The sequence below is a fragment of the Oenanthe melanoleuca genome, chromosome 2 (assembly GCF_029582105.1).
Source record: "Oenanthe melanoleuca isolate GR-GAL-2019-014 chromosome 2, OMel1.0, whole genome shotgun sequence".
Lineage (NCBI taxonomy): Eukaryota > Metazoa > Chordata > Aves > Passeriformes > Muscicapidae > Oenanthe > Oenanthe melanoleuca.
In genome coordinates, this window is record NC_079335.1 from 42,205,619 (window position 1) to 42,222,862 (window position 17,244).

The 17,244-nt window shown below is 36.4% G+C and overlaps 1 protein-coding gene across 3 annotated transcripts in view; it reads left to right on the forward strand.

Moving 5' to 3' along the window:
* The window catches only part of NOL4 (nucleolar protein 4), a 188,148-nt gene that overhangs the window by 132,812 nt on the left and 38,092 nt on the right, over positions 1–17,244 (forward strand). For 2 of the 3 annotated variants that reach the window (XM_056485610.1, XM_056485612.1), the window contains exons 7-8: positions 6,537–6,716; positions 7,453–7,644. In XM_056485610.1, coding sequence (XP_056341585.1) covers positions 6,537–6,716; positions 7,453–7,644 — 372 coding nt within the window. The remainder of the gene's footprint in view (positions 1–6,536; positions 6,717–7,452; positions 7,645–17,244) is intronic. The other variant, XM_056485611.1, reaches the window with a different exon arrangement.

Sequence of the window (17,244 nt, forward strand, 5' to 3'; positions counted from 1 at the left end):
ATTCAGGAGCAAAATATTTTTATTTCTTAGCTCCTGTTGTAAATAACTGAACAGTTTGTTTCTGGAAGTCACATTGTTAACACAGAGCAAATGAAAAAGATATTTCAGTATTTCAGTGTAATACAAGTTTTGTATAAAAAAGTCCTTTACAATTTAACACTAAACATGTTATTTATCACTTTTTTAGAGTCAAACCTATGATATTCTTAGCTTTCAGCTCTCCATTCTTCCCATAAAAATGCTGTTGTCCTCATGCTCCAAATAGCAGAATTGCACACAATGATGCCTTCCCATTATCAAGGGTGAAACTATAAAGGAGCTGGAAAGGCCAATTATGGTGTAATAAGGGCAGCAAACTGGTCATAGTCAGATGCAAAGATATGGGTGAGATGAACAAATATGTGTGGAGTTTATAAAAATGAGGTTAATTGGATCTTGAAATAAATGGTGAGATGCTGGAATTGTATTTGGGAATTCAGAGCCTTCTCTGTAATGAGAAGAGATGGACAGTGAAGTTCCACACATGTGACGATATGAAGGTTTAAAGGGGCCATAAAAAAGGATAATAACAGCAAAGTCTGGAAGATAGAAAGCATAGGATTTAAGAGAGGTTGTGGAAAGAAAACAGCTTATTAATACAAGATAATAGAGAGTTGGACATCTATCTAAAAAACCTGTTAGCAAATTCCTTCGAATAGCTGAACCTGATATTCAGTTGTGCCTCTGCCTTCTATTTGAATTGAGAAGAAAAAATTTGGAATCTTTTTATTTATGGTTTCAAGTATTTCAATAACAAAAGGGCATGCATATGCCAAAAGTATTTTATGTTTTCTAATGTGTTGTTTCTATTACATGCATTATAGATTTAATGAAAAAAGTAAAACCAAAGCCAAACACAACTACCTCCTCTAAACAAGTTCCCTGCTATATAGAGAACTCACAGTTTGCACAGGAATGAAGTGGAACTCTAACAATGTAATATTAATTTTGAATATTTTTTAAGGGAGAGATATAGGACATGAATTTTCCCTTAACCTTTCAGGCTTAACTTTTAATTTTTTTTTATATATCAAATAAAAGGCATGCTTTTCACTCATACCAGTTTACCAAAAGCTAATTTTTATGCATTTTTCAAAAACTTTGTCACATGTAAATTCAGTTAAAAATGTAAATGTGAAAAAAAAAATTTAAAAGTTCTAATTTAATTGATAATTTTGGAAAAAAGGATCTTCAAAGCAATCAAACCCATTGTCCTCAGAATATTCTAATCCCTTTCTGTGTCATAGGACTAGTTGCTACAAAAATATGTATACACAATAGCACATAGGAAAATATACAGAAAAGCACACATAATTTGCAAGAGTAATTGCTGAAATTGTAGACTTTTATGTTTTCAGTGGCAAAGAGGGAAATAATGAAATGCAGGAAAAAGAGGAAAGGGCTGGATGTACAAACTGGGGACAAGCAGAATTCTGTCAGCTTTAGAATATGGTTTTATGTATTGAAAAGACTTAAGTGTGTAACTTTTAAATATGTGGAGGCAGATTTCTAGAAGAGAATCATGTATAGCCAGAAGAGTGTTTTCATCTCTGCCTGTCTCCTGACCCCTTTCCTTCCCATGAACCATGGAGACCTGTGCTGCTGTCTTGCCAGCCCTTCAAATGTACAAGTCTCTCTTGCTCACAGGAGTTCAGTGGTTTATGAGTGTCTAATATAACACCTGAAAGAATTACACATTGCTCAAATAGATGTTTAGACATCAAATAGATATCTAACTAAATGTAAATGTAAAATATAATGTGAATGTAAAAAATGAAGCTCCATCAGAGGCATCTTTTCCTGAAAAGGTGCAGTCTTTTGTTCCATGTTGGCATTTCTAAAGTTACAAAGACGTGATCTTTCCAATTTTTGGTCATCACAAATACTCACCCTCAATAATTACTCACCCTCATTACAATACTCACTCATTACAATACTCACCGTCTGAATAAATGGGGAACTTCAGGCTGGGTAATTAAGTGCCATCTTTGTACACTCACTAGGGTAGACAAGTGTCTCTGCTGGGCCAAGCTTCCTGCAATGAGTTCATGTGGCATCATCCTCCAAGCCATACACCAGTGTTGAACCCCAGCAGGCACTGAAGCACTATGGTAGACTTTATATTTTCAAATGTATTGGATTTCTTCTGCTTTAGTCCTCATAAAATAACAGCATGATTTCTGTTGGCAACTGTGGGGTTTCTGCACTGCTGTCTTTTGCATCTTTGGGGTATTCTTCTACAAATAAAGGGATAAGGTTTTTCTGCTGTAAGCATGCTAGAAATTGGTTAAACAATAAAGAAATATCTTTTCATAAAAAGGCTGCAAATGAAATGCATTTTGGAGTTTTGGGAGTTGCTCTTTGAGAAGGTTTCAAATCAGATGGAAAACATCCAGAACAGAGCAGTAAGAATAATTAGGAATCAGAAGAGCATGGGTTTCACTGCATAAGTTAATTTATTGGGAAGAGAAGATTGAGGGGAGGGGACATGATAACAGTACTCAATTGTTGGAAAGAGTCTCATAAAGAGGGAAGAGAATGCTCTCTTTTCCAAATCAACACCCTTCTTCTATTGCAGTCCATGGTAGATAGATGATAAAGAAATAGGCTTAGTACATTTATGAAAGTCAGAAGTTGGTCTTACAATGTTGAAACACTGGTGTAGGTTATTTGGGGGATGCGTGGCTTCTCTGTCACTGGAAGTCTTAAGATAAAAACTAGAAAATCAGTGGTCAGGATTGACCATCTGGCCTGATTCTGGGGTAACAAGACAAAGTAGATGATACTGCAATGTCTTCCCAGGTCTTCTGTTGTATGATTTGACTCCAGGTGAATATTGTTGATGACTTGTTATATTTTAGAAAGAAGTTGGTATTTCATGTCACAGCCTCCTAAAACCAGGTTGTTAGGCATGAACCTTTACTTTTATTTTGATAAAGCAATACTGCCTAGTACTTGTTATTGAAAGGAAGAGATTAAAATAATGAACTCAGAATCTTCAAGAAAGGGCAAGGACAAAGTAGTCAGAATATAAATATTAGCATCTCAGTATTTTTAAGACAGCTTGATAATCATCTAAATGTTTGGGGAAAGAAATAATCTTGTCCTTAGCCTTGGCCTCATTTGTTGTCGCTGAATAATTTCTCATTGCTGTCACTTTTTTCTCCAACCCTGAGTTTTTAAGCACAAAACATTAACCTGTGAAACATCTTGCATATACTAATGCTTCCACTCCACCAAGATTTAATCTTTCATTGCTATCAATAGAGATGTGTATGCTCCCCTCCATGCTCATATTTTCCTGTCAGCACAAAGGTTTTTGCTTTCAGGTGGTGAACTGGAGCCAAAAACTGATTCTTGTCTTAAGCAAACTGGCAATTATTAGAAAAAAACAAGCAAAATCAAAACATTTTAACCAGGTTCACTTCTTCCATCTAGTTTACTGCAGGACCATAAAATTTATGTGTTAAGGTCTGTTTAGAAATCTGAATGAGCATGTTCCTGTCTGTCAAAGGTGGGAGATGTCCTTTTGAAAGGACAGTGCAAGACCTAAAATTGGATATTTTGTACAAAGTACAAGTTGTCCTCTGCTCTCCCACCCCTTGTTTAGCATTGCTGCTGCTTTATAGAATAGCAAAAGGAAATCTTTATTGGCTTTTGTACAGCTGCAGGGTCAACACAAGTGAGAGATGTCTCTTCCTTCTCTGAATCAATAGTCATCTGTGTAGAAATACAGAAAGGTAGAAATTTTTTTCTTAACTGCACTTTTGCAAACTTAAAGTGAGCTTTTTTCTTCCTCAGTTTGCTAATGAAACAGCTAGGAGAAAAACACCTCTTTTTCCTGGTACTGTACATGGTCTTCAAATTCACAGTGAATAAATATGGATTCCTGCCATGCAACTTTCTCAGACTGGAATTCCCCACAGTTCATTTAAGATGCTAAAGTTGTTGTTTAAATAAAAACTTCACAGAAGATGTTGGACCAGGCTCTCTATGCAATGTTCTCTTTAAAAAACAAAGCAAAACAAAACAATACAGAACCAAAATCCAAAAAAACCACCCTGATTGTTGCATTTTTGAGAGACATACTTATGCCATTTTGGCCTGAATTTGTTTCCTTCACAAAAGGAAATCTCACCCCTGGTGTATAATTTATGATCTTGGCATCCAGCCGAAACATATGTACATACTGAAATCAGTTTTGCATCTGTTTAACTTTGTGCACATGAGTAGTCTAATTGGATTTAGTCTGATGAAATGACACATGCAAGATCAAGTGTCTGCACAACAAGGATTTCAGTCAGTAGGTTTCTTTAGGGCAGCAGTTTCTGTGCTTTATGTGGTGCCTAGCACGTGAAATGGCTTTTTGATTATCTCAAAGCCTTTTGCATGCTATATAGCTGTAGTGATGGGTGAAACAAAGAGCTACAGAAGAACAAATCTTGCAGCATAGGTCAGATCTTCTACTGCAGAGCACTGTACAAAAGTAGCAATTAATCATTGTAACTTTCTTTTTTAAAAATGTCTTCTGAGAATCTCTTCAGGATTAAGGGAAATCACTCCTTCCTCTGTAACAGGCTACCAGGCTGCAGCTGTTGGCCTTCTGGTAGCCATTGGCCAGATTAAACATTTTTGCTAACATATTCATACTCTGATAAGATACAGCCATCACCTCCTTTAGGATGGAGCCTGAACTTGTCTGACTGGGCAGCAATGTAGATACTCACCATCTTCACAAGACAAGATATCTGTGTATCAAAAACTGGAGTATTGTTTTTGCTGCTCTTGCAAGCCTTATCTTCCCATGCCATCTCACATCTGCCATCTTGAGCCCTGGCTAATTTCTTGTCCCAGAGGAGGTAATACTGAGCTTGCTGTTGTTGAAGCTGTTTTTATCCAGAGGCTGGCTCTTCTGTTCTGTTCTGATGTTTTCTCACTCTTCCTGCATCTGCTATAAGGGTCTATGGAATGAAGAGTGTTCTAGAGAGTGGAGATGCAGGAAAGGGGATGAGAGAGACTGCAAGTTCTGATATTAGGAGCATTAGGGATTAAAAAATTGAACTCCAGGGGATTGGTACTGTGAGAATACAATCTGGGGAGGATATATAAAAAAGGAAGGCTTGGAATATGAGTGCTCTTAAGGCAAGGCAAGTGATTCTAAAACTGATGGTGTACAGAGGACCAAAGTATGATGGAAATGAAAACAGGAAAAGGGAAAAAAAGAAGCTGAAGTAAAAATATAAAGGAAAAATATACTTTATGAATGAATGGCTTTTGGCTTTGTTTGTCTTTCCCTTCTACCTCACTGATTCATTCTGTGGCTGGCAAATTACCTTGAAATAAAGACAATTTTAGGAAGCTCAGGATGTGGTTCAAGGCATGCCATTTGAAATGTATTTTTGTTTGAGGAATTATGCTCCTGACTTTTGGTGACATCAAGGGAGGAGGCATCTAAAAAAAAAGTGTGAAATTTGTCATGTGTCACCTGATTCAGACTACAGAATGCTTTGAAGCAAGAGAGAAAAATAGTGAAATATTACAGCATTAAGATATGGAAATAAAATTTTGCTCTGATTGACCTAAATGTGAATCTGATGGCTCTGGTGGAGATACTCTGATATTTTGTGCAGCTGGGGATCAGGTTTGATCTTTAAGTTTTATGTTGTAGAATGTTAAGTTGTGGAAGACTTTATGTTATTGATGCCTCTTTATGCTCTGCAGTTTGAAGTGTATGCAGTGGGAACAGTTAACTGAGGATTTGATATTGCAAGGGAAAATGAAATGTATTACTTTTGGTAATTGGAAATTTTTGGTCCTACAAGTAGATACACTGTATTGAGATGGTCATCTGTTTTATCCAACAAAATGAATTTCTGCTCAGGGGAAAGTTCTGAATGCTGATTTTCAAAGAGAAAATGGTTTTACTACATGATTCTCAGAGAGTATTCAAAATGTAAACCTACACATCTCTAATTCATTCTGGGGTTTTGCAAGTGAAACTAGAACATAATCATCTCCCTATTTTGAATAAATTTTTGCATCTCTTGATAATATTTAATATTCATTGGATGAATACCAGTTTCCTACTTGAATCCTCTTTGCCTTGAAATGTTTAAATTTTAATTCTTAGGGTTTTCTTTAAATCAGCTATCCCTTATTTACATCTTGATTAATACAAAGAAGTTAGTATTTATATGAAACTTCTGTAGATAGTGCTCACACAAGGCTGTATGGCAAAGATTTCATGTTAATTGTCGTCATAGGTAATTACTTTGTTAATAGATTTACTGAATTTGCAGTTGGTCACATTTTTTTAAAGCATTGAAATTAATAGAATTGTGCATTGTTTGCTCTTGGAAAGATTAGGAGCACTTTATATTGAACAAAGTATAAAAAAATTCATGGAATTCTTGAAATATTTACCAAGCATTTTTGATAAATGAGACCTTATTTTTGCCGAGAATTTTCACAAGCATATTCTTTCTCTCTATTTTCAGTCCCCTGCACATAGCTATTCCAGCTATGACTCTGGCAAGAATGAGAGTGTAGGCAGAGGTGCTGAAGATCTGTCTCTGAATCGAGGAGACGAGGATGAGGATGACCATGACGAGCAAGAAGATCCTGAGAAGGTTAACGAATCAGATGGGGTAGAAGCTGAGCGACTGAAAGCTTTTAACGTAAGCCCTCTTGCACTCACCTTGTTTACTTCTTCTATTCCTTTTGCATTGTTGTTTGTGGGTAAGTTTGACAATATTAAAGGCACATTAATTTGTGGGACTTATTTCAATCGTTATTTGAACGCGCATTAAACTCTTGCCAACAGACGACAGATTTGCTGTGTTTCATTTAGAATTTTGAGGCAGAGTGCCATCTTTACCAGTGAGGAAAACAAAGCTTTGTTCTGTATGTGAGCATGTGTGACCGTGTGTGTGGCTGTGTGGATGTGCATGTTCACCCATTGAATGGAAAGAGGCTGTAGCTAGTTTTGTCAGGAGACCATTCTGGTGGTCAGCTGTTCTCTATTGCTTCCCAATGTATATAATTATGCATGAAAACACAAGCAATTGTTCAAACAAAGAAAAAATGTGAGTCAGTTCAATAAAATGATTAGCAATCACAGCTTATTGTTAATAATGAAACTTAAGTAGTGCCTATTTTCACAGTCTGTTCTGGTTTATCTCACAAGTTCTGTATCCTATAGACTATTCTTTTCTTGTCTATTTTTTAAACCCAACCCACCCCCACCCCAAATAACCCTTTAAAGAACTGTTTGCTTTGTATTTCTGGCTTCCCACAAAGCTCTTCAGTGGATAGAAAAAAATATGTCTTCCTATCAGTAATCAAGCCAGGAAGCTAGGAAGAGAAGAGAGCTGCCCTCCAAACCCATCTCCTCTGTCTCCCTCTTGCCAACAGATGTTTGTCAGGCTGTTTGTAGATGAAAACTTGGACCGAATGGTCCCAATCTCTAAGCAGCCCAAAGAAAAGATCCAGGCTATCATTGACTCATGCAGGCGACAATTCCCTGAGTATCAAGAGCGTGCCAGAAAACGCATACGTACTTACCTCAAGTCCTGCAGGCGGATGAAAAGAAGTGGTTTTGAGATGGTGAGTTTTGACTTAAAAACCCAGCCCTAGTTTCCATCAAAACCCCATATGTAAATCCATGGCACTATTTTGTTTTCATCTTAGCGTCTTTATTTTTTTTTTTGTTTGTTTAATTCTTTTTGGTAATACCAGGTCAGAGATTTCTTTTGCCCTCCTTCATTATTCCCCTGATTTAAAAGTGCTGTAAGACACTAGAGTTCACAGATTGAACTAATGTGGATTTTTAGGAAAGGAAGAGCAAAGGAAGGCATAAGGAGGGTAACTAAACTATGGACTATATAGTGACTTAGTTCTTTAAGTTAGTTACAGATTTTTGCCTGGAAAAGTCTTGCTGTAAGATGGATTTTTCTCTAAAAGGCCTCTGCTAGCTGGATTCCAGAGAGTTCTGTAAAATTGATCCTGCTATAGAAAGGCTATACTCAAAAAAATGGCTAGTGTAGTAACCTCATAGTGGCAATGTTTTGGCTTTGGATGTTTTCTTGTATGCCTTAGCCAATTACTTTTCAGTGCAAGTTACTCCTTAAAATCTTTCAGTTGATATATAGGTGTGCAAAACATGTTTAATGGCTGTAAAACACAGACATCAAACTTATAACCTGAGCATCCCAATGGTTCAGTAGCTATAATTGAACCAAAACTCATGAAGATTATTATGGTATACAACTGACAGTGTTTTCAAACATTGTTATTTTAATATTACTCAGTAGCAGAAAAGTAGGTAAATAAAGTCTTCTCATTAATTGGCAGCTTCATTATCTCTAGAAAGAATTTTTATTTCCAAAATGGAGAAAATTCAGAAGAAACTAGATAGCTACACACATTGTTTTTAATGTCTTAGCTATCTCTCTGGCCTTTAGATGACAACAAAAACACCTCATTGTTACAAATAGATATCATTTAGTGATTAAACATGCCATTTTTTTTTTTAGCGAATCATCTGCAAACCCATTAATTGCATAAAAAAAATATTGGAGATTATTGCATTGTACTGTTTTTCTCTTTCTCTCTGTCCTTCTCTTTCCTGCAGTTTTTGCAGAATATTTATGAGTACCATATGTTGTTTAAGATGGTAGCTGACAGTTAAAAGAACAAAATATCAGGCTTATTTGTAGAGTAAGGCCACTATTTGATAACACAAAAAAGCAAAGACAGAAACTAAATTTTTGTGTGTGTTTGGGATTCTAATCAACTGCATGGTTTTATTATTTGAGACATTGGGATGGCACTGTTTTTGAACAATGGAAGCTCAGATGAAGAAAGACAGGTAGAATAAAGGGCATCTGTGCAGACAGAAGTGCCAAAGATTGAGTGGTGGTGTACATGGCAGAGTGTTTAGCCCTCCAAAACAAAAAGAAAGGACAAATAGAAAATAAATATTTCCTACAATGTACTAAGTGGCATTAAATTGCATCTACTCACTGTCTGACAATAATTCATCAAGTTCAGCTTTCATGAAGCCAAATAATTTATTTTGCTGTGCTTTCAATTGAAAATACTTACGAAATTAGCCAATGCTAGTAAATCTCACTGTTCCAATTTGTGGCCTTATTACTATCATTATTCACACTGATGAGTAGTTATGTAAACTGGCTCATTTTTTTTCATCTGAGAGACTTGTGCTACTGTTCTGCAATGTGAATAAGGGGCTACAACCCATAAGAGCTGGGTTGGCTTGACTTCAGTGCACATTTGCAAATGTTACTTTCATATGAATAAAGGTTGCAGGATCAAATTTATTCCTGGGAGGGGAAAAAGAGCAGAGATTACCAGGAATATGATCCTAATAGGCAATGTTTATGGTTCAGAAAGATTTCCTGGTTTTATAATGTTTCATGGCAGTTTATGATGGGCTTTATTTCGTTTTAAACAAACAAATCACCCTCCAAAACATTGACTTTTTGCCCATGAATGGAAGTGACAAGGCACTGGAACTCATGCCAAAGACTGCAGCCTCTTGGGCCTGAGGGGATATCTGTCCTGTGACCCTGTTTGCAGGTAGGAATACAAGCCAAAGACTATCCAAAATCTCTGGAGGAGCTCCCATCATCTTCCTAAGAGAATAAGTAGCATTTTATGCATATGTCTTGAATAATCCTGAAATTTAGTGTGTATCTCTTTGGGGTTTTAAATTATTTTTTTATTTCTAAGTTAATGATCATCATCTCTTGATTACAGGCATTTTTTAAAATGCTACCATGGACAGAGGCATTTGACTACTTGATTTTTTTAAATGTCCTTACCATTTTGGTAATGGAGAATAATCACCTTTCCTGGATAATAACATTTGTTCAAAGCAATCGTGAAGGGACACAATTGTGTTGTTTTGAATAAGGGGCTACCCTCAAATACAGCAAACCAGAATAATGATCTGCTCAGCAGCAGTACCAGTACCATTGTTACATTAAATAGGATGTCAGATAATAACCTCCACAGGAGATGTCTTTTGCTATACTCATGTTAAATACACATTTTTATATTGGTTCAGGTTCAAAATGCTACATTTTGAGCATCTAGTTGCATGAGAAAAAGAAAATATTCTCTTTTATGGCATATGACAGTTCAGATTGTGTGTGGAACCATGCAGCTATCTACAGCATCATACTGCAAAGTGAAGAGAAAATGTAAACACTCTGTTAAATTAATGTAAAACTGCATGGTAAAGATGAAAAAGCATGCCTGGAGCCTGATTCTGTCAGTTATTTGCCATCTGTAATCCCAATGACAGTTCTTACTGCAGACCAGGCCAGTTCTAGCTTTGAGGCAATAAAAATGTCTCAGTCTCATGAGTGTTCATATTGTTAATTAACATGATTCTTACTATTATTATGTTTAAGCGATCACTTATAGTTATTCTGCTTCTACTTGTGACAGAGAGCTGTCTGTGGGCTCTGAGGCAGCTTGCATAGCTTCTTGTTACAAATATGCCTTTGAGCAGCTCCCTTTCTACATTGGAATGCTCTGCCCATTTGCCTGTGCAGCTTGTAGTTGTGCAGTTTTCATTCTGACACAAGTGCCTCAATAAGGCACTCAGTTTTTCTCATGAATCATAAGATTGTTTTTCTCCTCCCATTGTCTCTTGCTAATGGACTGTTGAGAATGTTCTCTTGCTAAATTCTATGATCCTGCTCAGAATCTTTCATTGGGAGGGAAGTCTGTCAAATACCGAAATCACTGGCTTTTGGAATGGATTTCTAGGTTGTGCTTCAGCCTGCATTGTGCTGTATCGTTTTGAGAATGTAAAAGTTTTTTTATATCCTTTCTCTTTGTTAGCCCAAAAACAAAAGAAAAAAAATTACTTCCTTATTTTTAGGACTGGAATCAATGAGAATTCATGGTGAACACCTATACATTAGGTGTTCTGTGAGCTCTATAGGCAACGCAAGAGGAATTTTCTCCCAGAAATAGTCAGATGGCCTGAATGTTTTTCAAATTCTTTGTTTAGACTTGTCCCAGCCTCTGTGATAGACAACTGCCAATTAAAAAGAGATAGTAGATGGATGCTGCAGATAATGTGGTTTGCATTTATTTAATTGTAGTCCAGAAAACTTTTGATGCTGATAACAGGTGATGACAATCAAATGAGGTTCAATTGTCTTAATAGTTACCTTTTCTTACTACTCTCTGCTTCCTCCCATCTTCACCGTCTATGATCAGTCTCACTGCATTCAGTTTGAAATTTCATCTTACAGTATCTTTTTCACAGATGTGCCATTTTTTTCTGTGAGCATCCCAAGGCAAGAACAAAATTTTAAACTCTCGTTGACTAAGGGATTCTTCCTATTTTTTTAAGCAAAAGGAAACCCTTTTTATAAATGCTACTGCAATATAAAACAACAGTATCAAAGAGCAAAGTGTTCTGTGTTGGAGAGAAAAGGCTAGTCTAAAATGCTTTTCATTGTGTAATACAAATTTGGATGTGTTGGAGAAGAGTCACACTGTGCCTAAAGACAGTTCCTGATTTAGGTCCCAGTGTTGTTCATCCCAGCTCCTTCATTCCTATTGCCAGCCTCAAGAACAAATAACTAAGCTCTGTATCTTTCACTGCTGCTGTCACTTGGTTGTGCCAGTTGACTGAGGAAGGTGTTTTAACAGTTTTAACAACTGTGCTCATGTTGATCAAGGTGTTTTGAATGTGTCTTGTGGCTTGTCATGTGTCTCTATTGGGATTGGGTTTCCAGAAGTGGGATGTTTTCTGAAATCTGCCTCATTAAGGTTACTTGGGATAGGCGTCTAGGTTCTGCTTTTAAGTTTTAGAAAGAGGAATCTTTCAATATTTACTGAATTTAGTGCTGAAAAGTCCAGCTGCTCTTGCAGTCACGTGGGTTTTTAGTCCTCCAGGCTTTTGTCTGGAAAGGTCATAAGCATTTTCAGGAAAATGAAGAGCTGTGGATTCAGGAATGCATATCTAATTGATTAACAAGCTGGGAAGCCTTAAGAAAATTATCACAAGAACAGTTACATGAAGATTTACAAATACTAATAGAGTTGTTGCTTTGTATTATACCCCAAACTGTCATTTGGGCACTTCTCTTTCTAAGCATCTTGTTCTTTTTTGATTGTGGTTAACTTATTTAAGTCTGATGGGCAACTCAGTTGAAAAAGGCCAAAGCTACTCTCTGATAAACTTTGACTTTTACCATGTAGTCTTGAAAAAATATTCTAGAAACAGTTTTTCGTAGATATGCTGTTATTTTTTTTTTTTTCACCATAGAACAGTTAAGTGTGATTAAGTACTTGTGTGGTTTTTAAGAACTTCCTCCTAAATCTTCCTCTGATAGCTTTTGCTTTTTTAATGACTTTTTGAAGTATAGGCAATTTTGGAAAAGTGAGCAGTGGAAGAAGTAACACTTCTTTCATTAACCTTGTAAAATGTGAAGATGTTGGCTTTAAAAAAGGCATGGTATTTGGAAAAAGAATTAAAACTAAAAGTAAAAAATACCTACCAATCTGATAGGGCTTAGTCTTCTACAACCTGTGAAAGAGGAAAAGATAGGAATGCAATTTTGACATTTGTTTCAATTTTTTGTTTAATTTAGAATAAAAGTAATCCCCTCAGAAACGGCAGTAAGTTCTGATGTAGAACAAAATCCCCTTTTTATTTAAAAAAATACAACAAAGAATAGGTTAAAAGAACATTCATTCTGTTTAAGCTTGAAATCAGAAAAAATAGTAAATATTTAATGGTTTTTGATACTGTGATTCTGACTTAGATTGAGAACTCTTACTGCAATGTTACTTGATTAACTGGCTTGTGCCAATGTTTTAAGGATAAGAAGCCAATTCAGTGTATTATTTTAGGTAATAATAAACTAATGTTTACTATTAGAGTAAATACTGTTAAATCATACTCAATTTTCCTAAGTCCTCTGGAATTTTTCTAGTAGAGTGCTATCAGTGTTCAATACAATCCTCACCTGACTCTGAAGGACTGCATGATGATTCCTGGAGTTCTCTGTCACAGCCAAATACCAAATAAATCTTGGATAGAGAGAATTCTGCCTAGGTTTGTTGGAGAAATTAGGTGACTTTGGCTCCCTCAGCAGTCAATGAAGCACTTAGATAAACCAGTCTGGAGAGGTTCATCTCCAGCTGTCTCACGAGTCAACAGTGAAACAAAAAAGAAGCCTAGGTGACTACTTTATAAAAAATACTTCATTTTTATGTAAATAAAGTAGATAGATATTCTTGCTGTTGTTCACATAAATAATTTAAAGTCTCCACTAGCTCTGCTGAAATTGCTTACTTAAATAAACAGAACATGGCTTGGTCCCATATTAGGCATAGAAGCAGCAACAGCAACATGGTGGTTGATGGGAATGACTCATTTGCTGTACTTTTAGACAGCAATATGGATATGTTAAGATAGACATGGATTTATTTAGGTGCCATTATAATCATGGTGCAACTCACATTTCAATTCAATGTATTTCAAAGCTGAAAATGTAAAAAAGGGATTTGAACATTACTAGATGTTTCAAAAAGCCTCTTTTCCCATTTAAGAAAATATTTCTAGCTATTTTACTGAATCCTTTAGCAGGTGTTACAATTGGGTATTTATCACAAAACTACAAGACTGAGCAAAATATCTTAAACCCCAGACTGAAATGCAGAGCTACAGGCATTAAAATGCCAGTCCCATTGTTCATATTCCACTCTTCTATACTAACAATTCATAGAATGATAGAATTACAAAATGGATTGGGTTGGAAATGACCTTAAAGTTCATCTAGTTCCAAACCCTGTTCCATGGGCAGGGACACCTTTTACTAAAGGAGGTTGCTCAAAGCCCCACCCAACCTGGCCTTGAGCACTTCCAGGAATGGAGCATCCACAGCTCTTCTAGGCAGCCCAAGCCAGTGCCTCACCACCCTCACAGTAAGGAATTTTTTCCCAGTATCTAATCTTAATCAACCTTCTTCCAATTTGTGACCACTATGAAAGTACATCCAATATAGTGCAGTAATGCCTTCATTCAGTCTTTAAATTCAAAAATACTCTGTAGAACAGTTTCTGAGTCCTTTGCTAATGTGCTGTGTAGCACATTACATTTCACTGCACTGTTCTGATTAAAAATTCTTATTTGGAGGTCATGTATTCCTTGTCTTATAATGTATTTTGCATGTTTTCTATGAAAAAGTGCTATTTAGATATTGCACACTGTTACAAATATGTTGGGCATTTTAGGACATTGTGTTAGATCTTAATAATTTATTATGAAAGAGTTGTGGCAGATTTGCAGTATTTTATTTTGGAATTGAATTGGTTTTGCAATACCTGAGGAAAAAGCTGACATGCAGGAGAACACTAGGGACTATCTAGTATTTGGGAGCCCAATGTGCAAAGAAGTCTTTAGTGGTACTTTTGGAAAAATTCAGTTACTGTCAGTGAGGCATCTTAGGCATTCATCTTCAATTTTGGATGCCAAATCACCTTGGAAAATTTTAAACCTTTTTTTTTCAAGTTTGACTAATGGTTAAAATACTTCCTTGTTCTCTCATTTATATTAATGTCCCAAGTAGCAAGCAATAGGAGGAGGGGAAATGGCCTCAACTTGTGCCAGGGCAGATTTACATTGGCTATTAGGAAAAGATTTCTTCTCTTCATCCAAAGGTGAAGCATTGGAACAGACTGTCCAGGGAAGTGGTAGAGTTGCTGTCCCTGGAAATGTTCAAAAGAAGTGTGGATGCAGGACTTGAGGACGTGGTTTAGTGGAGTTGGGAGCATTGTTTTAATGGTTGGACTCAATGATCTCACAGGTCTTTTCCAGCCTAAATGATTCTGTGATTCTATGATTTATATTAGGGTGTCTAAGAACAAAATGAAGTAGCTTGCATGCTTATGTGTTTGCAACGTCTTAATACTGAAAGGTGTAATTTTTGGTATTAATTTGCCTAAACTAGAAGGTAATATTTATGCACACATCAGCTTATGATGTTTGGCATTTCAGCAGGTGTACATGTATGCCCATTATCTCACTATACAGATAGCTGTGATTTTCAGAACAGAGCCAGATGGATGTAACATTTAAAAGTATGTAGATCAAACTTTTGTACAACAACTTTGGCTTTTATTTATACTGGATCTCAAAAAAACATGCCAAGGTAGTAACTTTAGAGACAATGGATCTCTAACCATGGGTGGACAGCATGCACAGTAAATTGCAAAATTCCTTTTAGTGACTATACTGCTCCTAGTGGTTTAGAAATATAATCAGTTATCTAGTATATCAATGATTGGTAAATTTATGCCAAAAATGTACATAAGAAATTAAAGCATAGAAGGTTTTTTAGAGTCTGTGTAGAAATACAGAAATTATGTGACTATGCCAGAAAAGGTATTTGGTGTTTCACATGAAGATGCTGCAAAGATACCTCACTTTAAACAGCAGACTTGATGATGCTGCATAGAGTTGTTATAGTGAAAATGTGTATTTTACAGCATATTGAACATGCTAGTCTCTCATTTTTTAAAAAGTCAGAGATTATGCCAAGAGAGCTAAATTATAGATGAACTGGCCCAAGGATTTCTGATTTCAACTACTAAAAATCAGCAACCTTGCAGGACTACTCTGTAACTCCATAAAGGCTTGTTGTAAGATGCTGTGATTGTTGATACCCAGATCTAAGGAGCATCAAAGTCATGAAAGGGTCTTCATTAGGTTTACCATACTTGAAGGCAAAATAGCACTTATAAGACTAGAAAGAAGTGTTGATTAATTTGATTTTCCATTAGACAGCTTGCAAAGGGTATATCTTATCTGCCCATGATTTATAAACTCTTTAGCAAGAGAAAAAGGGATGAGTGTATAAAAAGTTCAAACCAATTTGAACAAAAAATTAGTTCTCATAAAAGCATGCAAAAGTGTATATTGAATAAGGTGGTTAAGTGTGCATGTTGCTTTTTTTGCCATTGTTGTCATCTACAGGCTCTGTGGTGTTCTCAAAATGGTTTCAAATTTGAGAGGATTGAAGGTGGCTGATCATCTCCCATGGGTTACCAAGGGAATTCCAACCACTTCTAAATGCCAGTCACATGCAACCTAGCAGGTTTTCCTTACATCATTTATCAAAGTGCTCTTCACCTGTGCTGTTAGAGGCTGGATGTCAGTTGTGTGTCAGCTGAGGAGATGTAAAAAACCAAAACTGGATGTGTGTTCAAAATGTGACTCCTGCTTTAGTACAGTCATGAGCAGTATCATGTTTCCAAGTAAACACAAAGCAATTCTGTACACTGCTTTTGTCTGATGGACATACAGCCTACTCAGAAGGTCTCTAATACATTGTTCACCAGATTCCTTCTAAATTTTATCCATCTCTTCACCTGAGAGTTACTATACAATTTTCACATGTGTCTTTTCTATCTGCCCTTGGTTCAAAATGACAAAAATATTATCCTGCCTTGTTATTTGCTACTTTTGGTAGATTAAGTTTACAGAATTTCTTATTTTCTTTTGTTTTACACATGGGTGGTTCCAGTATAGTTATTTCCTGCTCTACATCACTGTGAAGTGAGAGAATACCAGACTGGGGCTGTGCAGGTTATGCCTCAAACAACACTAGGCACATTCTAAACCAACTAAAGCTGATTGAGAAATTTTTAGTAGTGCTTTTTTTTTCCCTTTTCAGAAATGTTAGTTTGTCAAGGGTTTTCTATTTTGACATAAAACCTGTTTTTCTGCTGGTTCAGTGGGCAGGTTTGGATCCCAGGATTGTGGAGGCAGCTGGGGAGCCCTTGGAAAAAGTTATTGGCTCCCACATTTCCTGCTGTAGTTCCAAACATGCAGGAACCAGCACTCAGCTGTCAGCTCTGCAGAGGGCAGCCTGGGAACCTGCAGAATGTCCTTTTGGCTGAGATCTGCAGGCTTCCTTCTGCATAATTGAACAACATCATTTTTGCCACGTTTTCCAAGGCCTTTAAATCTCTCCCTCGGCTTAGGAATTGAGAAATATTCAGAACCCAACAGGGATGTTTGAGCTTCTTACAGAATTGGTTTTACAGCCATAGTTATGAGAGAGATCATGAATAATCAGAAGTAGAGAGGAAAAGGAAGCTGAGTTAAGCCAGAAAGGGGCTTCTGAGCTTAGAAGATGAAGATATTAA